Here is a 25,734-nt window from a genome sequence, read left to right as displayed (position 1 = left end):
GCCCTCCCTACGACGGTAAGCCAATTGTGAGTCGCCCCATGGACCTCCCGGTTGTGACAGAACCTGGGCGTGAACCCAGAGTCTCTGGTGGCACAGCTGGCGCTGCAGTACAGCGCCCTTAACCACTGCGAAACCCGGGAGGCCCCTTAGCTGTAACAGCCTCATCCCTGTTCCTCGTCCACTAGATGATATAACCATAACAGCCTCATCCCTGTTCCTCATCCACTAGATGATATAACCAGATATAGCCGTAACAGCCTCATCCCTGTTCCTCGTCCACTAGATGACTGACTGTGCTCATCTACATGTGGAGAAACACAAACACAATTTTTTGAATTCAACACCTTGACGTCAGCCACTCAATCAAACATGGCCAGTGTTGTTTCAATGACAACGGCGAAAGTCCAACTTCCACACTCTCTCCCTCCATCATCTCTCCTCCGTGACTTGGAAACCGATGTGATTGAGTGGTCGAGGAAGTTGGCAATTCGTTAGTAGGCAAACGGAAGACTGTCATCCCCTCCTCGATAGCCTCCTTTTGGCGAGGAAGCACAGGTGCATCCTACCTGAGTCCTTCGTGGAAGACTTATGCCACACCCCCTTTTGAATCAACTATAGTTTTATTGAAGGAGAACAGCATGCCAACATTTAAAAAAAACATATTCTACTCATCTTTTATCTATGAAATGTCTTCACGACTGGCTACATTGGTTTGGACCCCTTTATACATTTATTGTGGGGATTCCACCCTGTAAATATCATTTACCCGATGACTCGAGATTGACAGGAGACTCTCATTTCATATGAGAGTCCATTTCCTCTCCTCGACCACCTCTCTCTAGGAGAGAGGAGGAGGAGGGGGAGGAGAGAGGAGGAGGGAGGAGAGAGGAGGAGGGAGGAGGAGGGTGAGGAGAGAGGACTCAGGAGTTGAGCGAATCCAATTGAGAAAAGGCCACTGTCTGCACTGCCTCATCTGTCACTTGTCAGCAGGCAGTTAGACGATGTGAATGAGACGGTTGAGCTGAGGTTAATGGAGGCACAGGCCATAACAGACACATCGCTGCATCCCAAATGGCACCCTATTCCCTACATAGTGCACTACTTTAGACCAGGGCTGGCACCCTATTCCCTACATAGTGCACTACTTTAGACCAGGGCTGGCACCCTATTCCCTACATAGTGCACTATTTTAGACCAGGGCTGGCACCCTATTCCCTACATAGTGCACTATTTTAGACCAGGGCTGGCACCCTATTCCCTACATAGTGCACTACTTTAGACCAGGGCTGGCACCCTATTCCCTACATAGTGCACTACTTTAGACCAGGGCTGGCACCCTATTCCCTACATAGTGCACTATTTTAGACCAGGGCTGGCACCCTATTCCCTACATAGTGCACTATTTTAGACCAGGGCTGGCACCCTATTCCCTACACAGTGCACTATTTTAGACCAGGGCTGGCACCCTATTCCCTACATAGTGCACTATTTTAGACCAGGGCTGGCACCCTATTCCCTACACAGTGCACTATTTTAGACCAGGGCTGGCACCCTATTCCCTACATAGTGCACTATTTTAGACCAGGGCTGGCACCCTATTCCCTACACAGTGCACTATTTTAGACCAGGGCTGGCACCCTATTCCCTACATAGTGCACTACTTTAGACCAGGGCTGGCATCCTATTCCCTACATAGTGCACTACTTTAGACCAGGGCTGGCACCCTATTCCCTACACAGTGCACTATTTTTGACTGGAGCAGTATATAGGCTGCCGTTTGAGACTCAGCCATCATCACAATCTGTAGTTCCCTTCTCTTAAACAGGATCCGCAACACTCCAGAATAGAGTCCACTAGATGACTGAACAATGCTGTTATAATCATTATGGAGAGAGAATAGTTCACTAGCTAACTGAACAATGCTGCTATAATCATTATGGAGAGAGAACAGTCCACTAGATGACTGAACAATGCTGCTATAATCATTATGGAGAGAGAATAGTCCACTAGCTAACTGAACAATGCTGCTATAATCATTATGGAGAGAGAACAGTCCACTAGATGACTGAACAATGCTGCTATAATCATTATGGAGAGAGAATAGTCCACTAGCTAACTGAACAATGCTGCTATAATCATTATGGAGAGAGAATAGTCCACTAGCTAACTGAACAATGCTGCTATAATCATTATGGAGAGAGAACAGTCCACTAGCTGACTGAACAATGCTGCTATAATCATTATGGAGAGAGAATAGTCCACTAGCTAACTGAACAATGCTGCTATAATCATTATGGAGAGAGAACAGTCCACTAGCTGACTGAACAATGCTGCTATAATCATTATGGAGAGAGAACAGTCCACTAGATGACTGAACAGTGCTCCTAATGTCACGATGGATAATGAACAGTACAGTTGTCTAGGTGGCCGATGAATGCTCCTAATGTCATCATCAGTATGGATAGTTAAAGGTACAATAGAAGACTCACAGTAGAGAAGGTGGCTGGAACAACACAGTAGGTAATAATGGCCATAGCTAGTGTTATTATAGATAATGAAGAGGTGGTGGCTGAGCAGAACAATACACCTAAATGTCATTGACCGCTGGAATTCCTGCCTTCACAACACCTGCTAGCCTAACTTCCTGCCTTCACAACACCTGCTAGCCTAACTTCCTGCCTTCACAACACCTGCTAGCCTAACTTCCTGCCTTCACAACACCTGCTAGTTTAACTTCCCGACTGCTCTTAGCCTCACAGCCGCAATCTGCCTGCTAGCCTAACTACCTAACTACCTGTCTTCACAACCAAGCTAGGCTAGCAGGGGTTGTGAAGGCAGGAATCTAGGCTAGCAGGGGTTGTGAAGGCAGGAAGCTAGGCTAGCAGGGGTTGTGAAGGCAGGAAGCTAGGCTAGCAGGGGTTGTGAAGGCAGGAATCTAGGCTAGCAGGGGTTGTGAAGGCAGGAAGCTAGGCTAGCAGGGGTTGTGAAGGAAGGAAGCTAGGCTAGCAGGGGTTGTGAAGGAAGGAAGTTAGGCTAGCAGGGGTTGTGAAGGCAGGAAGTTAGGCAAGCAGGGGTTGTGAAGGCATGAAGTTAAGTTAGCAGGGGTTTTGAAGACAGACTGCTGTTGTGAGTCTAAGAGCAGGCAGGAAATTAGGTTTGCAGGGGTTGTGAAGGCAGGAAGTTAAGTTAGCAGGGGATTTAAAGACAGACTGCTGTTGTGAGTCTAAGAGCAGGCAAGAAATGAGGTTAGCAGGGGTTGTGAAGGCAGGAAGCTGCTGTGAGGCTAAGAACCAACCACAGCTACAGGAGAGGAGCCTATAGGTTGTGTGTAGCTGCTACTCCTCCTACGCCCAGTAGAAATAATCTAAACACAGCTGCTTACAAGGAGACATGACAGCTATTTCTCATAAACACACTTCCTCTCTATCTCTCCTCCTCTCTCTCCCCTCTTTCTCTTCCTCTCTCTATCGCTCTCTCCCCATCTCCCCCTCTCTCTATCTCTCCTCCTCTCTCTCCCCCTCTTTCCCCCTCTTTCTCTCCCCCTCTCTATCTCCTTATCTCTATCTCCCTCTCTCTCGCCCTCTCTCTCTCTATCTCCCTCTCTCTCTGACTCCCTCTCTATCTCCCTCTCTCCCTCTCTCCCTCTCCATCTCCTTATCTCTCTCTCCCCTCTCTCTCCCTCTCTCTCGCCCTCTCTCCCTCTCCCTCTCCCTCTCTCCTTCCATGCGTGATGATGTTGTCACTGCAGAAGATCGAGTCCCTTCCATAGCAGTTAGTAACAGAATTGTCAAGAACTGACAGTGGGTGTGAGTGTGAGAGAAATGACATGATCTGAAAAGGAAGTGTTTTTCCCCACAGCCGAGCTCCATGTGAAACATGTGATCGAGACATATACCATTTCTTTGTCACAGTGGTCCATTTCTGTCCATTTCCAATCTAATCCGTTTTTTAATGAGAAAAAGGCCAAATAACAAAGGGGGGAGTATAAAATGACTTTTCATAGTCCTTTCTGCCGTAACCTTGAACCTTTCCTCAAGACAAGTCTCGATGCAACGTAACGGCCGCTGAACAATGCTACGGGTACTCGTCTTCAGAAAACAAGAACTTGACATTTTAAAAGAAGTATAATTTATAACTTGTCACTGTCATTTGGTGTAACGGTTTTCTTCTGTGGACGAAGGATCAAAGCGCAGCGTGGTTAGAGTTAAACATGTTTAATAAAGTCAATAAACATGAACACTACAAAATACCAAAACAACAAATGTGGAAAAACCGAACCAGTCCTATCTGGTGCATAGACACAAAGACAGAAGACAACCACCCACCAAAACCCAACACAAAACAGGCTACCTAAAACACGGTTCCCAATCAGAGACAATGACTAACACCTGCCTCTGATTGAGAACCATATCAGGCCCAAACATAGAAACGTGAAAACTAGACACACAACATAGAATGCCCACTCAGCTCACGTCCTGACCAACTCTAGAACAAAGGAAACACAAAATAACTATGGTCAGAACGGGACATTTGGTCATTTCTCTTTCTTTATATCACGCTGTAAAAAAAAGAATTAACGATACAGCACGTTGGTTGTAAGATACCTGAGGTAAGTTCAAATGTTGGTGCCGTGACACCATTTTTGGAACCTTGAAAAGTGCAGAACCCCTAAAAATAACAGAATTCAACCCCATTTAGTGAACGGATGTTTTGAAAGGACAGCTTATATACGGTTCTGTCCGTTGCAACACTCCATAGTTCACAGAGTTTGGGGCAAATTTGAAAAGTAAAACAGATTTCCTGGCTATTGGTAGACTGTTTTTAAGCCATTATAGATTCCGCACCCCAAATGGAATCCTATTCCCTACATAGTGCACTTTGGCTAGGGCCCTGGTCAAACGTAGTGAAATCTACAGGGAGTAGGGATGCATTTGGGACTGAGACAGAATGTTTTTCCTTGCCTGTGGTTCTGAGGTATTGTGTCTGAGTGAATCTGAAGATGAGAAGGAAACAGACTGAGACTTTATGATGAAGTGAACCTTTCATAAGAAAATGAAACCACTCTCCCGCCTCTCTCCATGTCTCTCTCTCTCTCTCTCTCTCTCTCTCTCTCTCTCTCTCTCTCTCCATGTCGCTCTCTCCATCTCTCATTTAATTCCAGCGATCCAGCTCTCTCTCTACTTCTCGCGCTCTCTGTCTGTCTGTCTGTCTGTCTGTCTGTCTGTCTGTCTGTCTGTCTGTTTGTCTGTCTGTCTGTCTGTCTGGTAAATTGAGCAAGGTGTATGATCAGAAAGATTTTATCCTCTGCGTTCGGCTCTGTTTCCAGGGCAATATGTAACGTTTGATGGAGGTTGGAGGTTGGTGGCGTACAATCTTATCAAGAGAAGGAGGCTGGCTACACGCTGAAATGTTTTTTATCACAGAGTCAACAACATAACACATCTCTCAAAGGACGATCTTTGCTGTTCCGGCGTGGCTGCACTTCATCAATTGGGGCGGCAGGGTAGCCTAGTGGTTAGAGTGTAGAGGTGGCAGGGTAGCCTAGTGGTTAGAGTGTAGAGGCGGCAGGGTAGCCTAGTGGTTAGAGTGTAGAGGCGGCAGGGTAGCCTAGTGGTTAGAGTGTAGAGGCGGCAGGGTAGCCTAGTGGTTAGAGTGTAGAGGCGGCAGGGTAGCCTAGTGGTTAGAGTGTAGAGGCAGCAGGGTAGCCTAGTGGTTAGAGTGTAGAGGCGGCAGGGTAGCCTAGTGGTTAGAGTGTAGAGGCGGCAGGGTAGCCTAGTGGTTAGAGTGTAGAGGCGGCAGGGTAGCCTAGTGGTTAGAGTGTAGAGGCGGCAGGGTAGCCTAGTGGTTAGAGTGTAGAGGCGGCAGGGTAGCCTAGTGGTTAGAGTGTAGAGGCGGCAGGGTAGCCTAGTGGTTAGAGTGTAGAGGCGGCAGGTTATCCTAGTGGTTAGAGTGTAGAGGCGGCAGGGTAGCCTAGTGGTTAGAGTGTAGAGGCGGCAGGGTAGCCTTGTGGTTAGAGCGTTGGACTAGTTACCGGAAGGTTGCAAGTTCAAACCCCCGAGCTGACAAGGTACAAAATCTGTCGTTCTGCCCCTGAACAGGCAGTTAACCCACTGTTCCTAGGCCGTCATTGAAAATAAGAATTTGTTCTTAACTGACTTGCCTGGTTAAATAAAAAATCAGCCCCAAGTCACAATCTCCTTTCACTTTTATAGTGTTGGAATGGAACCAATACCATCTGCGTATTTTAAACGTGGCCCATTGTACTGTAACATAGGAGTTTTGGAAAAGTATGGAGCGAAATAAACATGGTTTTGATGTCATAAAGTGCTGAGTATTAGCTCAGTACCTTTAGCTAACTAAGTATCTTTGGCGGTGCCAATTCCTCTTTTGAAAAGTGTGAGCGAGCCGGATACTTTAGTAGGTATATACCTCCATATAGGGCTCTGCATTAACCTACTTTAGAATGAACTCACATGTATGATGGATTAAGTCATGTAGGATTGAGGCATGTAGGATACATCATAAACCTACTTTAGAATGATCTCACATGTATAATGGATTAAGTCATATAGGATTGAGTCATGTAGGATACATCATGAACCTACTTTAGAATGATCTCACATGTATAATGGATTGAGTCATGTAGGATTGAGTCATGTAGGATACATCATAAACCTACTTTAGAATGAACTCACATGTATAATGGATTAAGTCATGTAGGATTCATCATAAACCTACTTTACAATGATCTCACGTGTACAGTACCAGTCAAAAGTTTGGACACATTTTTTGTATTCTAGAATAACTTTTAACAAGGCACACCTGCTAATTGAAATGCATTCCAGGTGACTGCCTCATGAAGCTGGTTGAGAGAATGCCAAGAGTGTGCAGAGCTGTCATCAAGGCAAAGGGTGGCTACTTTGAAGAATCTCAAATATGAAATATATTTTGAATTGTTTAACACTTTTTTGGTTACTACATGATTCCATATGTGTTATTTATTTTGTCAGAGATTTCAGTATGTCCTTTATATTGGCTGTACTGATACCTCAATATACTTCAGTATCTCCTGTGTCCAGCCCAAGGCAGAGGTGCAATCAGGGAGCTTGCAGCAATCCTACAGTCAGATGGGAGGGCTTATTTTGGGATATTGGTTTGGCTGGGTAAATGACAAGCTTCTACAGAGATGGTGCAGTTGCATAGCAACTGTTGGAAGGTAATTGTCAGCTAGCAGGGTTTGATATTAGGGGGTGGAAATTGGCTTTAATGGAACTCTGGATGGGATGGAAAGACAGATGTTTCTGGTTTCATGCCAACAAAAATAAGGGTTGAGTAGAAAACAGGTTTTTAAATAATATAAAAGGCAAGTCAACATTTGTCCTGGTAAAATGGATTTCGCTTCGCAACACATATATACAGCCATCGGATGGTGAATTATATACAGCCGTAGTATAGTGAATTATATACAGCCATCGGATAGTGAATTATATACAGCCATCGGATAGTGAATTATATACAGCCGTAGTATAGTGAATTATATACAGCCGTAGTATAGTGAATTATATACAGCCATCGGATAGTGAATTATATACAGCCTTAGTATAGTGAATTATATACAGCCGTAGTATAGTGAATTATATACAGCCGTAGTATAGTGAATTATATACAGCCATAGTATAGTGAATTATATACAGTCGTAGTATAGTGAATTATATACAGCCTTAGTATAGTGGTCCATGTCCTCCCACACCACCATGGTAGCCCACACCAACACCACCAGCACCACCACCCTGGTAGCCCACACCACCACCACCACCACCATGGTAGCCCACACCAACACCACCAGCACCACCACCCTGGTAGCCCACACCAACACCACAACCACAACCACCAACATGGTAGCCCACACCACCAACACCAACATGGTAGCCCACACCTCCAACAACACCACCACCATGGTAGCCCACACCAACACCACCACCACCATGGTAGCCCACACCAACACCACCATGGTACTCCACACCAACACAACCAACACCACCATGGTAGCCCACACCACCACCACCACCAACAAGGCAGCCCACACCACCACCACCACCACCAACATGGTAGCCCACACCACCAACACCACCACCACCACCATGGTAGCCCACAACACCACCATCATGGTAGCCCACACCAACACCACCACCACCATGGTAGCCCACACCAACACCACCATGGTGTTCCACACCAACACAACCAACACCACCATGGTAGCCCACACCTCCAACACCACCAACAAGGCAGCCCACACCACCACCACCACCACCACCATGGTAGCCCACACCAACACCACCATGGTAGTCCACACCAACACAACCAACACCACCATGGTAGCCCACACCACCACCACCACCAACAAGGCAGCCCACACCACCACCACCACCAACATGGTAGCCCACACCACCACCACCAACATGGTAGCCCACACCACCAACACCACCACCACCACCACCACCACCACCATGGTAGCCCACAACACCACCATCATGGTAGCCCACACCACCACCACCACGGTAGCCCACACCACCATCACCACCACCACTGTAGCCCATAACACCACCACCATGGTAGCCGTGGTGTGGGCGAACGGAAAGGCACCCCTCCTGTCTCAGCCTCCAGTATTTATGCTGCAGTAGTTTATGTGTCGGGGGGCTAGGGTCAGTTTGTTATATCTGGAGTACTTCTCCTGTCCTATTCGGTGTCCTGTGTGAATCTAGGTGTGCGTTCTCTAATTCTCTCCTTCTCTCTTTCTCTCTCTCGGAGGACCTGAGCCCTAGGACCATGCCCCAGGACTACCTGACATGATGACTCCTTGCTGTCCCCAGTCCACCTGGCTGTGCTGCTGCTCCAGTTTCAACTGTTCTGCCTTAATATTATTCGACCATGCTGGTCATTTATGAACATTTGAACATCTTGACCATGTTTTGTTATAATCTCCACCCGGCACAGCCAGAAGAGGACTGGCCACCCCACATAGCCTGGTTCCTCTCTAGGTTTCTTCCTAGGTTTTGGCCTTTCTAGGGAGTTTTTCCCTAGCCACCGTGCTTCTACACCTGCATTGCTTGCTGTTTGGGGTTTTAGGCTGGGTTTCTGTACTGCACTTTGAGATATCAGCTGATGTACGAAGGGCTATATAAATAAAAATAATATATATATATATATATATATATATATATATATATTTTTTTTTTGGAGCAACGCACCGTCCTTGCTGTCTCTGCCTGGCCGGTTCCCCTCTCTCCACTGGGATTCTCTGCCTCAAACCCTATAAAGGGGGCTGAGTCACTGGCTTACTGGTGCTCTTCCATGCCGACCAAAGGAGGGGTGGGTCACTTGAGTGGGTTGAGTCACTGACGTGATTTTCCTGTCCTGGTTGGCGCACCCTTCTCGGGTTCGTGCCGTATGGAAGATGTTTGTGGGCTATACTCGGCCTTGTCTCAGGATGGTAAGTTGGTGGTTGAAGATATCCCTCTAGTGGTGTGGGGGCTGTGCTTTGGCAAAGTGGGTGGGGTTATATCCTTCCTGTTTGGCCCTGTCCGGGGTATCGTCGAACGGGGCCATAGTGTCTCCCGACCCCTCCTGTTTCAGCCTCCAGTATTTATGCTGCAATAGTTTACGTGTCAGGGGGCTAGGGTCAGTCTGTTATACCTGGAGTATTTCTCCTGTCTTATCCAGTGTCCTGTGAGAATTTAAGTATGCTCTCTCTCTCCTCTCTCTCACACCAGCATGGTAACCCACATCACCAGCACCACCACCACCAACATGGTAGCCAACACCACCACCACGGTAACCCACATCTCCACCACCATGGTAGCCCACTACTCCACCACCATGGTTGCCCACACCACCACCACAGTAGTCAACAGCACCATCACCACAGTAGCCCACACCAACACAAACATAGTAGCTCACAGCACCACCACCACAGTAGACCACAACTCCACCACCATGGTAGCCCACAGCACCACCATCATGGTAGCCCACACCTCCACCACCATGGTAGCTCACAACAACAACACCATGGTTGCCCACACCACCAACACCACCACCACCACAGTAGCCCACACCACCACAAACATAGTAGCTCCCAGCACCACCACCACAGTAGCCCACAGCACACCACCACAGTAGACAACAACTCCACCACCATGGTAGCCCACCACCACCATCATGGTAGCCCACAACTCCACCACCATGGTAGCCCACACCTCCACCACCATGGTAGCTCACGACAACACCACCATGGTAGCCCACAACTCCACCACCATGGTAGCCCACAACTCCACCATCATGGTAGCCCACAGCACCACCACCACAGTAGACCACAACTCCACCACCATGGTAGCCCACAACTCCACCACCATGGTAGCCCACAGCCCCACCATCATGGTAGCCCACACCACCAACATCACCACCACCACAGTAGACCACGACACCCCCACAATGGTAGCCCACACCACCACCGCCATTGTAGCCCACACCACCACCACCACCACAGTAGCCCACTACTCCACCACCATGGTAACCCACTACTCCACCACCATGGTAGCCCACAACAACACCATCACCATGGTAGCCCACAACAACACCACCATGGTAGCCCACAACAACACCATCACCATGGTAGCCCACAACAACACCACCATGGTAGCCCACAACACCACCACCACAGTAGCCCACAACACCACCATCACAGTAGCCCACAACACCACCACCAGAGTAGCCCACAACACCACCATCACAGTAGCCCACAACACCATCAGCAACCTATACTAAAGACAGGCCTTTGCCAACCAACCCAATCAGTTTATAGAAATAGTGTGCAGCAGTTTATCAGTTATGGAGGTTTCATTCACAAATACAATGGAGCAGGAAACTAGACAAGCTACCTGGCAGTGTCTAAGTGATCATGTGTGATGAGCACTGTTTTCATAATACATTCCTCCTCCAGGGCATTTGCCTGTTAGGTTTTCGGGAAAAGGAAACTTAACAAAAGAGAAAACTATCCATTGTAATGATGATGATGTAGATAGTCATGTGACTGAAATGCTTCACTCCATGTCCTCCTGCGTTTTAAGTTAATAAACCTTAAAGTGAAGTGACCATAAAGATCTACTCAGCAGCAGGTGAAGTGACCATAAAGATCTACTCAGCAGCAGGTGAAGTGACCATAAAGATCTACTCAGCAGCAGGTGAAGTGACCATAAAGATCTACTCAGCAGCAGGTGAAGTGACCATAAAGATCTACTCAGCAGCAGGTGAAGTGACCATAAAGATCTACTCAGCATCAGGTGAAGTGACCATAAAGATCTACTCAGCAGCAGGTGAAGTGACCATAAAGAGATCATGAGGGACATATGACGTATTGAAAGGGAAACTTAACTAAAAGGAAACTCATCCATTGTAATGATCCTATAAATAGTCCTGTGACTGAAACTCTTCACTTAGAAAGACATCACATCCTAGATAGATCACATCATGGGTGTCTTGGGTTTAACCAGCTTTATAGGTGATCATGGAGCGATTTTAACAGATTATCGCTTCAGAAACAGCAAGGTAGTCATAGATGGTTGTAATATCTACCACTCTCTTTATTTGACCTCATGTGTGGATCAGCAGCATGCAGGGGATTATGATGTATTTGAGGACCAGGTCTGCAAGTTCTTTAAGGCTCTGAGAGATTGTGGCATTGAACCTTATGTGATTATAGACGGAGGCTCTGACTTTTCCGATAAAAAGTTTGAAACTCTCCGACAGCGAGCTCAATCAAGGATCAACCAAGCCAAGAACTTGTCCATGGGGCTTCGGGAGAGAGGTTTACTGCCAGTCTTCATCAAACAAGTCTTCAAACAGGTCCTCTCCAGCCTGAAGGTGCCATTCGCGCATTGCATCTTTGAAGCAGACCAAGAAATAGCCTCCTTGGCTCAAAGGTGGAAGTGTCCGGTCCTGTCCAATGACAGTGACTTTTATATTTTTGCCATCCAGGCTGGATTTCTTCCCATGTCCCATTTTCAGTGGCAGAACGCGTCAGTGCAAGGCTGGAGTCCTCAAAATTACATCCCCTGCAAGCGGTACACCACAACAAGCTTCTGCAGACAAGTCAACATCAACAGACAGCTTCTCCCAGTCTTCGCTGCCATCGCAGGAAACGACTATGTCAACTTGGTTAAGATGGGCTTTCCCATCAAGTTTGAAGACAGCTTGTCGATGGAATCCAATTGGAAGCGCGGTAAGTTTTAATAAATTAAGTGTTTACTGAAGTTTACATAATCGCTACAGATGCATATAATACTCTAGCGAATGGCGGGGCACACAAGCAAACCCAGGTAGCTGGTGTGAAAGGCAAACACGGTCATTACACAGGTGCACCTTGTGCGGGGAACAACAAAACACAATGCCACAGATGTCTCAAGTTTTGATGGAGCGTACAATTGGCATGCTGACTACAGGAATGCCCACCAGAGCTGTTGCCAGATAATTGAATGTTAATTTCTCTACCATAAGCCGATTCCAGCGTCGTTTTAGAGAATTTGTCAGTACGTCCAATTGGCCTCACAACCGCATACTACTTGTGAACGCCAGCCAAGGTCCTCCACATTTGGCTTCTTCACTTGCGGGATGATCTGAGACAAACCACCCGGACAGCTGATAAAAATGTTGGTTTGCTGCTGAACTTCTGTAGAAACTGTCAGAAACCCTCTCAGGGGAGCTCATCTGCGTGCTCGTCGTCCTCACCAGGGTCTTGAACTGACTGCTGTTCGGCGACGTAACTGACTTCAGTGGGCAAATGCTCACCTTCGATGGCCACTGGCACGCTGTGACTGAATCCTGGTTTCAACTGTTCTGGGTAACTGGCAGACAATGTGTATGGCATGGCGTTGCGTGGGCGAAAGGTTTGCTGATGTCAACGTTGTGAACAGAGTGCCCCATGGTGGCGGTGGGGTTATAGTATGGTTAGGTACAAGCTACGGACAATGAACACAATTGCTATTTATCAATGGAAAGTTTAATGCACAGAGATAACGTCACGAGATCCTGAGGCCCATTGTCATGCCATTCATCTGCCCCCATCACCTCATGTTTCAGCATGATAATGCACAGCCCCATGTCTCAAGGATCTGTTACACAATTCCTGGAAGCTGAAAATGTCCCAGTTCTTCCACGGCCTGCATACTCACCAGACATGTCACCCATTGAGAATGTTAGGAATGCTCTGGGTCGACGAGTATGACATCGTGTTCCAGTTCCCGCCAATATCCAGCAACTTCACAGAGCCACTGGAGAGGAGTTGGACAACATTCCACAGGCAACAATCAACAGCTTGATCAACTCTATGTGAAGGAGATGTGTCACGCTGGATGAGGCAAATGGTTTGTCACACCAGATACTGACTGGTCTTCTGATCCACTCCTCTACGTTTTTGTGAAGGTTTCTGTGACCAACAGATGCATATCTGTATTCCCAGTCATGTGAAATCCATAAATTAGGGCCTAATGAACTCATTTAAATTGACTAATTTTGTTATATGAACTTTAAAAAAAGAAAAACCTTTCAATTGTTGCATGTTGCTTTTATATTTTTGTTCAGTGTACATACAGTCATTTGCCAACCAACCCAGCCAGTTTGGGTTCCAGATCCAGACACCAACCAACCCAGACAGTTTTGGGATCCAGATCCAGACACCAACCAACCCAGACAGTTTTGGGATCCAGATCCAGACACCAACCAACCCAGACAGTTTTGGGATCCAGATCCAGACACCAACCAACCCAGACAGTTTTGGGTTCCAGATCCAGACACCAACCAACCCAGACAGTTTTGGGTTCCAGATCCAGACACCAACCAACCCAGACAGTTTTGGGATCCAGATCCAGACACCAACCAACCCAGACAGTTTTGGGTTCCAGATCCAGACACCAACCAACCCAGCCAGTTTGGGTTCCAGATCCAGACACCAACCAACCCAGACAGTTTTGGGATCCAGATCCAGACACCAACCAACCCAGACAGTTTTGGGTTCCAGATCCAGACACCAACCAACCCAGCCAGTTTTGGGTTCCAGATCCAGACACCAACCAACCCAGACAGTTTTGGGATCCAGATCCAGACACCAACCAACCCAGCCAGTTTTGGGTTCCAGATCCAGACACCAACCAACCCAGACAGTTTTGGGATCCAGATCCAGACACCAACCAACCCAGACAGTTTTGGGATCCAGATCCAGACACCAACCAACCCAGACAGTTTTGGGTTCCAGATCCAGACACCAACCAACCCAGACAGTTTTGGGATCCAGATCCAGACACCAACCAACCCAGACAGTTTTGGGATCCAGATCCAGACACCAACCAACCCAGACAGTTTTGGGTTCCAGATCCAGACACCAACCAACCCAGACAGTTTTGGGATCCAGATCCAGACACCAACCAACCCAGACAGTTTTGGGATCCAGATCCAGACACCAACCAACCCAGACAGTTTTGGGATCCAGATCCAGACACCAACCAACCCAGACAGTTTTGGGATCCAGATCCAGACACCAACCAACCCAACAAGTTTTTACCAATTGTGTGCAGCAGCTTGTCTGTTACGAGGTTTCATTTCCAAGTCAGATGGAATAGAAAACATTTTATATAAAACATTCCTCCTATGAGGGCCGATTAAGACCAAGTTAAGCACGCGTCAATGGAAGGTAATTCCTTTTTTCATGTACCATTCTCTCTTTTTGTGTATTTTGACCTTGAATTTAAACATGACAATATTATGCTATAACACCCGCTATTCATTTGTTGTGGAGATCAAAGAAATTAACGTTTTGGCGGAAATGTGTGTCTACAGCTATGACATATTCTGACCTTGACTTAAATCTATCATAATTCTCCCACTTTTAAGTGCAAGGAAACCATGAATAAGGTTGAGTGAACCTGCCTGTTCCAAGTGGAAAAATGTATCTACTTTATTTGTTCTGATAGAAATAACATTCTTTGCACTGTACGTTCAAAATTGATAAGAGCTATTGATAAGAGCTATTGATAAGAGCTATTGATAAGAGCTATTGATAAGAGCTAGGTAAATGATTCATCTGTTTGGAGAAAGAGATTGTAAATACACACAACAATTGTTTTAGATGAACTGAAAATGATATCAACATGACATGTAGGGTTAGTGCTTCTGTACTGTTTACCACGCTTGCCAAATATCAGATCTCAGCAACAAACTGATCATGCAATATTACATGCTTTTTGATGTATTTTGAAACATTTTCAATGATGTTTACTAGTTTAAAATGCATTCTTCTACAGAACCGCTGGACCAATCAGCACCAAATTTGGTATATATATATATAGATAAACTAGGCAAGTCGTTTAAGAACAAATTCTTGTTTACAATGACAGCCTACCCCAGATCTACTCAGCATCAGGTGAAGTGACCATAAAGAGATCACGAGGGACATATGATGTATCGAAAGGGAAAAGTTAACGAAATGAAAACTCATCCATTGTAATGATCCTATATATAGTCCTGTGACTGAAACTCTTAAATTGTAAAGACATCACATCCCAGACGGAGCTCATCTCGGGTTTATAGATGAAAATGAAACGTTTATTTTTATTTTTTTAAAGATGATCACTTCTGAAACGCCAAGCTGATCATAGATGGCAGTAATCTCTACCACTTGCTTTATTTTAACTCAAGTTTGGATCAGAAGCATGGAGGGGATCTTGATGCTTTTAAGGCTCTGAGAGATTGCGACATTGACCCTTGTGTGATTATAGATGAAGGCTCTGACAAAAAGTTTGAAACTCTCCACCAACGAATTCAATCAAAGATCAACACAGCCAACAACTTGTCCATGGGGGCGTCAAGGGGGAAGTCTAAATATCAACCCTCGTCAAACAAGTCTTCAAACAGGCCCTCTCCAGCTTAAAGGTTCCGTTCGTACAGCATCTGTGAGGCAGACCAAGAAATAGCCTCACTGGCTCAAAGGTGAAAATGTCCGGTTCTGTCCAATGACAGTGACTTTCATGTGACTGCCCATGTCCCGTTTGAAGTGGGATGAAAGCGTCAGTGCAAGGCGGGAGTCCTCAAAATGACATCCTCTGCAAGCGGTACACCACAACAAGCTTCTGCAGTCACTTCAACATCAACAGACGGCTTCTCCCAGTCTTCGCCGCCATCGCAGGAAACGACTATGTCAACTTGGATAAGATGGGCTTTCCCATCAGGTGGGAAGACTACTCTCCAAAGCAACCCAATCTCGAAGCAACCCAAGAAAAAAGTATATACTAATATATTATATGTATACTGAAGTATACTTAAATACTACAGAATCATATAACAGACCTAAAGTGTATTCAAAGAATATTTGTTTTGCTCTTTATTTAATATATTAATCATTTGCGTAAGTACTAATTAAGTGTCCCAAATTAGATAATTTAAAATACATTTAATATACTTAAATAAAACAGTATATAATAAAGTAGACATTAAATGTATATATCTGTCACGCCCTGACCTTAGTTATCTTTGTTTTCTTCATTATTTTGGTCAGGTCAGGGTGTTACGAGGGTGGGTATGTGTGTTTTTACTCCTGTATATCTACTAGGGTTTTGTATGTATGTATGTACAGTGGGGCAAAAAAGTATTTAGTCAGCCACCAATTGTGCAAGTTCTCCCACTGAAAAAGATGACAGAGGCCTGTAATGTTCATCATAGGTACACTTCAACTATGACAGACAAAATGAGAAAAAAAAATCCATAAAATCACATTGTAGGATTTTTTATGAATTTATTTGCAAATTATGGTGGAAAATAAGTACTTGGTCAATAACAAAAGTTAATCTCAATACTTTGTTATATACCCTTTGTTGGCAATGACAGAGGTCAAACGTTTTCTGTAAACATTTGACCGAAGTTAAACAATTTACAGGCAATGCTATCAAATACTAATTGAGTTTATGTAAACTTCTGACCCACTGGGAATGTGATGAAAGAAATAAAAGCTGAAATAAATAAATATTCTGACATTTCACATTCTTAAAATAAAGTGGTGATCCTAACTGACCAAAGACAGTCCTTTTTACAAGGAAAAAATGTCAGGAATTGTGAAAAAGTGAGTTTAAATGTATTTGGCTAAAATGTACGTATACTTACGACTTTAACTGTATATGTTGTTTTTTTTTGTGCTTGGGAAGGGGTTGTCTTTTTCAACAAGTTGCTGAAATGGCTGGCCAGTTTCCAGGAGAAGCAGGAGGCCTTGGACAATGTGCACCTCCTCATTGGTCATGGGGAAAACAACATGGATGCTGCCCTCCAGGCCCTCTCTCGGGGCATAGAAACATACCAGATTCAACCCGAAAGCCTGGAGTGTTTCTTCAATGATGGCGAGGCTCCTGATGCCGGCCTTCTCCCAGACCATCTGAGTGTCCTTCCAGACTGGACTCTGCTGCCGTTGACGAACGGGACACTTCCCCCCTACATGATATACATTCTGCAGCGTAGGCCAGTGATACAGGGTATCCAAGTGGAAGATCACAGCTTACCCAGTGGGAACAACACCTCTCGGCCCATACGGCAGGTATTCTACGGGCTGCTGCTGGGTGAAGGGAGGGAAGTAGAGGAGTATGACAGGGAAGAAACAAACCTGACCAGCAGCAAGGTTAATGCCATCCTGCCCAGTGCTGCACAACAGCTGCAGCTGGACACACTGGATCAGGTATGTCGACATGTGATATAGTATACAGTATATCAGGTATGTAGACGTGATATAGTATACAGTATAATATAAACATGCTGCTGTTTATTCTGAAATTGATTCTCATTATTTTGTTCTGTTTCTTAGACTCCATATTTTGAGCGGCGTGAGGTATTTTTGGAGACCCTTGGTATGTCCCAGTCCACTTTGAATGGTCTCCCACTTCACCTGGGACTTCCTGTGGCTGTTACCTACTACTGGCTGAGGCACGCCCATCCCCGACCAGACCTTCCTCTCCTGCAGGCCCTGCTACTAGGACTTGTGTTTGGAGAGCTCTGCAGACAGAGGAAGAGCCAGAGAGGTATGGACCAGAGCATGAATGAAAACACACACACAGCCACACACAACTTGGAATTTATAAATAAAGTACGTGAAGTGCAGCCAATGACTCCTCCCCTTCTTGTGTATCAGGGTTTATAGAGGAGGGACCAGTGTTGGAGAGGATGAGAGGGCTGATTCAGAGACGTGCTATGAGTCCAGACCTGGGTGTGGTCCACGCCTATAGCCAATGGAAGCGCTGCATGAGGGATTGCCTTGACCTGAACCAACTGCTGTGCTTCCCTCTACCTGAGCCTCAGTGTGCCTGGTAAGGTGTCCCTTCCTAAAACAACCCTAACCTCTAACCTCTAACCTCTAGAGTAGACCAGTGGTATTCCTTTACATTGTATTCTAGCCCAGCAGCAACACAGCTAATTCAACCCTCTGTTGTTTCCCTGTTGGAGTCTAGGCTGTACAAGGGCACTCTGGTGCACCAGCTTGTGGGCCAACTGAGACGGGGGGTGACCCCGGATTCTCTCCTGATGGAAGACCCTTCATCTGGGCAGCTGTACAAAGCCATGCTGGACGCCATGCGTCCATACTCAACTTCCAGGAAGCTGAGACCACTGGACAACCTGACGGCCCCTCTGCAGATTCTGTCGCTGGAGGATGAAGAATTTGATGATGATGATGATGATGATGGAGTAGGCTGTACTGAAGTCCCAATGTCCCGTCACAAGAGGAAGGAAAGATTCAATAAAGCTCTGTTGAGTTATAGATATAGGGACCACTAAATAGGGACCACCTGTTGAGTTATAGATATGGTGACCACTATATAGGGACCACCTGTTGAGTTATATACTGTTTTCTGTGACATTAAAGTGACAGAGTGCATAGGTAGGAAGGCCCCATTTGCATACACTCATACTCATGAAGCGCTTCCCCTTTCACTTACACATGGAGCACAGAGAACATTGATAAGAGATTTGACATTGATTAAAAGAAAATAAGAAAAATGAGAGTAAATTATTATTTTTTTATTGTGACTGAGGTTTATTGAAGTGAAAATTCAAGGTTAAATATGTTAAATGTTAAAGGTTGAAAACATTGTGAAATAAACATTGTGAAATAAACATTGTGAAATAAACATTGTGAAATATTAAAGTGGAGTTAAAGTAGTGCAGTAAAATGTTAGAATGTTATATTGTTGTTTGCTGTAAGGTGTGATGCATATTGACTATGTTTGTTAGAGGAGGAGGTTGATAATCTAATGGAGTTGGAACGTTTAAAATGTTGGATGTTTAGAAGGTAATGGGAGAAATATATTAGGTTGGATTAGGATTAGAATTGAATGGAATAAGAAAATGTATGTTTGAACCACCACCATGGTAGCCCACATAACTACCACCACGGTAGCCCACACCACCACCACCACGGTAGCCCACACAACTACCACCACCACGGTAGCCCACACAACCACCACCACGGTAGCCAACACAACCACCACCACGGTAGCCCACACAACTACCACCACCACAGTAGCCCACACAACTACCACCACGGTAGCCCACACAACTACCACCACGGTAGCCCACACAACTACCACCACGGTAGCCCACACAACTACCACCACGGTAGCCCACACAACTACCACCACAGTAGCCCACACAACTACCACCACGGTAGCCCACACAACTACCACCACGGTAGCCCACACAACAACCACCACAGTAGCCCACACAACTACCACCACGGTAGCCCACACAACCACCACCACAGTAGCCCGCACAACTACCACCATGGTAGCCCACACAACTACCACCACGGTAGCCCACACCACCACCACGGTAGCCCACACAACTACCACCACGGTAGCCCACACAACTACCACCACAGTAGCCCACACAACTACCATCACAACCACGAAGTTCACACCACCACCACGGTAGCCCACACCACCACCACCATGGTAGCCCACACCACCACTACCATCACAGTAGCCCACACAACCAACACAGTAGCCCACACCACCACCACCAAGGAATATCCCACACCACCACCACCAAGGAATATCCCACACCACCACCACAGTAGCCCACACCACCACCACCACAGTAGCCCACACCACCACCACCACCAAGGTAGCCCACACCACCATCATGTTATCCCATACCAACTCCACCACCATGGTAGCCCACACCACCACCACCATGGTAGCCCACATCACCACCACGGTATTCCAAACCACCTCCACCACCATGGTAGCCCACAATACCACCATGGTAGCCCACACCACCACCACAGTAGCCCACACCAACACCACCATGGTAGCCCACACCACCACCACCATGGTAGTCCACACCACCACCACCATGGTAGCCCACACCACCTCCACCACCACGATGGCCCACACAAACACCACCATGGTAGCCCACACCACTACCAGAGTAGCCCACACCACCTCCACCAACATAGGAGCCCACCACCACCCACACCACCACCACCATGGTAGCCCACATCACCACCACCATCACAGTAGCCCACACAACCACCACCAAGGAATATCCCACACCACCTCCACCACCACGGTAGCCCACACCACCACCATGGTAGCCCACACCACCACCACCACGGTGGCCCACACCACCACCATGGTAGCCCACACCACCACCGTGGTAGCCCACACCACCTCCACCACCACAGTAGCCCACACCACCACCACCACCAAGGTAGCCCACACCACCACCATGGTATCCCATACCAACTCCACCACCATGGTAGCCCACACCACCACCACCATGGTAGCCCACACCACCACCACGGTATTCCAAACCACCTCCACCACCATGGTAGCCCACAACACCACCATGGTAGCCCACACCACCACCACAGTAGCCCACACAACCACCACAATGGTATCCCGCACCACCACCACCACGGAACATCCCACACCACCACCACCACATTAGCCCACACCACCACCTCCACAACGGTAGCCCACACCACCACCACCACCATGGTAGCCCACACGACCACAACCATGGTAGTTCACACCACCACCATGGTAGCCCACACCACCACCAACACGGTAGTTCACACCACCTCCACCACCATGGTAGCCCACACCACCACTACCATCACAGTAGCCCACACCACCACTACCATCACAGTAGCCCACACCACCACCACCAAGGTATATCCTAGTACTTCTCCTGTCCTATTCGGTGTCCTGTGTGAATCTAGGTGTGCGTTCTCTAATTCTCTCCTTCTCTCTTTCTCTCTCTCGGAGGACCTGAGCCCTAGGACCATGCCCCAGGACTACCTGACATGATGACTCCTTGCTGTCCCCAGTCCACCTGGCTGTGCTGCTGCTCCAGTTTCAACTGTTCTGCCTTAATATTATTCGACCATGCTGGTAATTTATGAACATTTGAACATCTTGACCATGTTTTGTTATAATCTCCACCCGGCACAGCCAGAAGAGGACTGGCCACCCCACATAGCCTGGTTCCTCTCTAGGTTTCTTCCTAGGTTTTGGCCTTTCTAGGGAGTTTTTCCTAGCCACCGTGCTTCTACACCTGCATTGCTTGCTGTTTGGGGTTTTAGGCTGGGTTTCTGTACAGCACTTTGAGATATCAGCTGATGTACGAAGGGCTATATAAATAAATTTGATTTGATTTCATTTGATATCCCACACCACCACCACAGTAGCCCACACCACCACCACCACAGTAGCCCACACCACCACCACCACCAAGGTAGCCCACACCACCATCATGTTATCCCATACCAACTCCACCACCATGGTAGCCCACACCACCACCACCATGGTAGCCCACATCACCACCACGGTATTCCAAACCACCTCCACCACCATGGTAGCCCACAATACCACCATGGTAGCCCACACCACCACCACAGTAGCCCACACCAACACCACCATGGTAGCCCACACCACCACCACCATGGTAGTCCACACCACCACCACCATGGTAGCCCACACCACCTCCACCACCACGATGGCCCACACAAACACCACCATGGTAGCCCACACCACTACCACAGTAGCCCACACCACCTCCACCAACATAGGAGCCCACCACCACCCACACCACCACCACCATGGTAGCCCACATCACCACCACCATCACAGTAGCCCACACCACCACCACCAAGGAATATCCCACACCACCTCCACCACCACGGTAGCCCACACCACCACCATGGTAGCCCACACCACCACCACCACGGTGGCCCACACCACCACCATGGTAGCCCACACCACCACCGTGGTAGCCCACACCACCTCCACCACCACAGTAGCCCACACCACCACCACCACCAAGGTAGCCCACACCACCACCATGGTATCCCATACCAACTCCACCACCATGGTAGCCCACACCACCACCACCATGGTAGCCCACACCACCACCACGGTATTCCAAACCACCTCCACCACCATGGTAGCCCACAACACCACCATGGTAGCCCACACCACCACCACAGTAGCCCACACAACCACCACAATGGTATCCCGCACCACCACCACCACGGAACATCCCACACCACCACCACCACATTAGCCCACACCACCACCTCCACAACGGTAGCCCACAACACCACCACCACCATGGTAGCCCACACGACCACAACCATGGTAGTTCACACCACCACCATGGTAGCCCACACCACCACCAACACGGTAGTTCACACCACCTCCACCACCATGGTAGCCCACACCACCACTACCATCACAGTAGCCCACACCACCACTACCATCACAGTAGCCCACACCACCACCACCAAGGTATATCCTAGTACTTCTCCTGTCCTATTCGGTGTCCTGTGTGAATCTAGGTGTGCGTTCTCTAATTCTCTCCTTCTCTCTTTCTCTCTCTCGGAGGACCTGAGCCCTAGGACCATGCCCCAGGACTACCTGACATGATGACTCCTTGCTGTCCCCAGTCCACCTGGCTGTGCTGCTGCTCCAGTTTCAACTGTTCTGCCTTAATATTATTCGACCATGCTGGTAATTTATGAACATTTGAACATCTTGACCATGTTTTGTTATAATCTCCACCCGGCACAGCCAGAAGAGGACTGGCCACCCCACATAGCCTGGTTCCTCTCTAGGTTTCTTCCTAGGTTTTGGCCTTTCTAGGGAGTTTTTCCTAGCCACCGTGCTTCTACACCTGCATTGCTTGCTGTTTGGGGTTTTAGGCTGGGTTTCTGTACAGCACTTTGAGATATCAGCTGATGTACGAAGGGCTATATAAATAAATTTGATTTGATTTCATTTGATATCCCACACCACCACCACAGTAGCCCACACCACCACCACCACCACGGTATATCCCACACCACCACCAAAGTAGCCTACACCACCACCACGGTTGCCCACACCAGCACCATGGTAGCCCACATCCCCTCCACCACCACGGTAGCCCAGACCACCACCACAGTAGCCCACACCACCTCCAGCACCATGGTAGCCCACACCAAATCCACAATGGTAGTCCAAACCACCACCACGTTAGCCCACACCACCACCATGGTAGCCCACACCACCAACACCACCACGGTAGCCCACACCACCACCACCATGGTAGCCCACACCACCACCACGGTAGCCCACACATCCACCACCACAGTTGCCCACACCACCACCATGGTAGCCCACACATCCACCACCACAGTTGCCCACACCACCACCATGGTAGCCCACACCCCCTCCAACACCACGGTAGCCCACACCACCACCACCATGGTAGCCCACACCACCACCAACATGGTAGCCCACACCACCTCCACCATGGTAGCCCACACCACCACCACGGTAATCCACACCACCACCACCACCATGGTAGCCCACACCACCACAACAGTAGCCCACACCACCACCACCATGGTATCCCACACCACCTCCAACAACACAGTAGCCCACACCACCACCACCAAGGAATATCCCACACCACCACCACAGTAGCCCACACCACCACCACCACAGTAGCCAACACCACCACCACCACCACGGTATATCCCACACCACCACCAAAGTAGCCTACACCACCACCACCACGGTTGCCCACACCAGCACCATGGTAGCCCACATCCCCTCCACCACCACGGTAGCCCAGACCACCACCACAGTAGCCCACACCACCTCCAGCACCATGGTAGCCCACACCACCTCCACAATGGTAGTACAAACCACCACCACATTAGCCCACACCACCATGGTAGCCCACACCACCTCCACCACCACGGTAGCCCACAACACCACCACCATGGTAGCCCACACTACCACCACGGTAGCCCACACATCCACCACCACAGTTGCCCACACCACCACCATGGTAGCCCACACATCCACCACCACAGTTGCCCACACCACCACCATGGAAGCCCACACCCCCTCCACCACCACGGTAGCCCACACCACCACCACCATGGTAGCCCACACCACCACCACCATGGTAGCCCACACCACCTCCACCATGGTAGCCCACACCACCACCACGGTAATCCACACCACCACTTCCACCATGGTAGCCCACACCACCACCACAGTAGCCCACACCACCACCACCATGGTATCACAGACCACCACCACAGTAGCCCACACCACCTCCAGCACCATGGTAGCCCACACCACCTCCACAATGGTAGTCCAAACCACCACCACGGTAGCCCACACCACCTCCACCACCATTGTAGCCCACACCACTACCACCACGGAATATCCCACAACACCACCACCACAGAATATCCCACACCACCACCACCTTGGTAGTTCACACCACCACCACGGTAGCCCACACATCCACCAATACGTTAGCCCACACCACCACCACCATGGTAGCGCACACCACCACCACGGTAGCCCACACATCCACCACCAAAGTTGCCCACACCACCACCATGGTAGCCCACACCCCCTCCACCACCACGGTAGCCCACACCACCACCACCATGGTAGCCCACACCACCACCACCATGGTAGCCCACACCCCCTCCACCACCACGGTAGCCCACACCACCACCACCATGGTAGCCCACACCACCACCACCATGGTAGCCCACACCACCTCCACCATGGTAGCCCACACCACCTCCACCACCATCGTAGCCCACACCACTACCACCATGGAATATTCCACAACACCACCATCACAGAATATCCCACACCACCACCACCATGGTAGTTCACACCACCACCACAGTAGCCCACACATCCACCAATACGTTAGCCCACACCAACACCACCATGGTAGCGCACACCACCACCACGGTAGCCCACACATCCACCACCAAAGTAGCCCACACCACCACCATGGTAGCCCACACCACCACCACCATGGTAGCCCACACCACCACCACCATGGTAGCCCACACCACCTCCACCATGGTAGCCCAAACCACCACCACGGTAAACCACACCACCACCACCATGGTAGCCCACACCACCACCACCATGGTAGCCCACACATCCATCACCACAGTTGCCCACACCACCACCATGGTAGCCCACACCCCCTCCACCACCACGGTAGCCCACACCACCACTACCATGGTAGCCCACACCACCACCACCATGGTAGCCCAAACTACCACCACGGTAGCCCACACCACCACCACCATGGTAGCCCACACCACCTCCACCATGGTAGCCA

General features: G+C 48.5%; 1 protein-coding gene and 1 pseudogene across 1 annotated transcript; both read left to right on the top strand.

The window, feature by feature from the left end:
* Positions 1-11,512: 11,512 nt before the first annotated feature.
* On the top strand, positions 11,513-17,782 carry LOC149984762 (single-strand DNA endonuclease ASTE1 pseudogene; annotated as a pseudogene).
* Positions 17,783-18,119: 337 nt separating this feature from the next.
* Positions 18,120-19,222, top strand: LOC149984761 (single-strand DNA endonuclease ASTE1-like). Its single transcript, XM_090214791.1, has 2 exons — positions 18,120-18,386; positions 18,528-19,222. The coding sequence occupies exons 1-2, from the start codon at positions 18,244-18,246 to the stop codon at positions 18,850-18,852; spliced, it is 468 nt and encodes a 155-aa protein (XP_090070917.1). The 5' UTR covers positions 18,120-18,243; the 3' UTR covers positions 18,853-19,222.
* The last annotated feature ends 6,512 nt before the right edge of the window (positions 19,223-25,734 follow it).

This window comes from Oncorhynchus mykiss, chromosome 2 (assembly GCF_057628025.1).
Source record: "Oncorhynchus mykiss isolate SJ-2025 chromosome 2, ASM5762802v1, whole genome shotgun sequence".
NCBI classification, from domain to species: Eukaryota; Metazoa; Chordata; class Actinopteri; order Salmoniformes; family Salmonidae; genus Oncorhynchus; species Oncorhynchus mykiss.
This window is presented reverse-complemented; position numbering and strand designations above follow the sequence as displayed.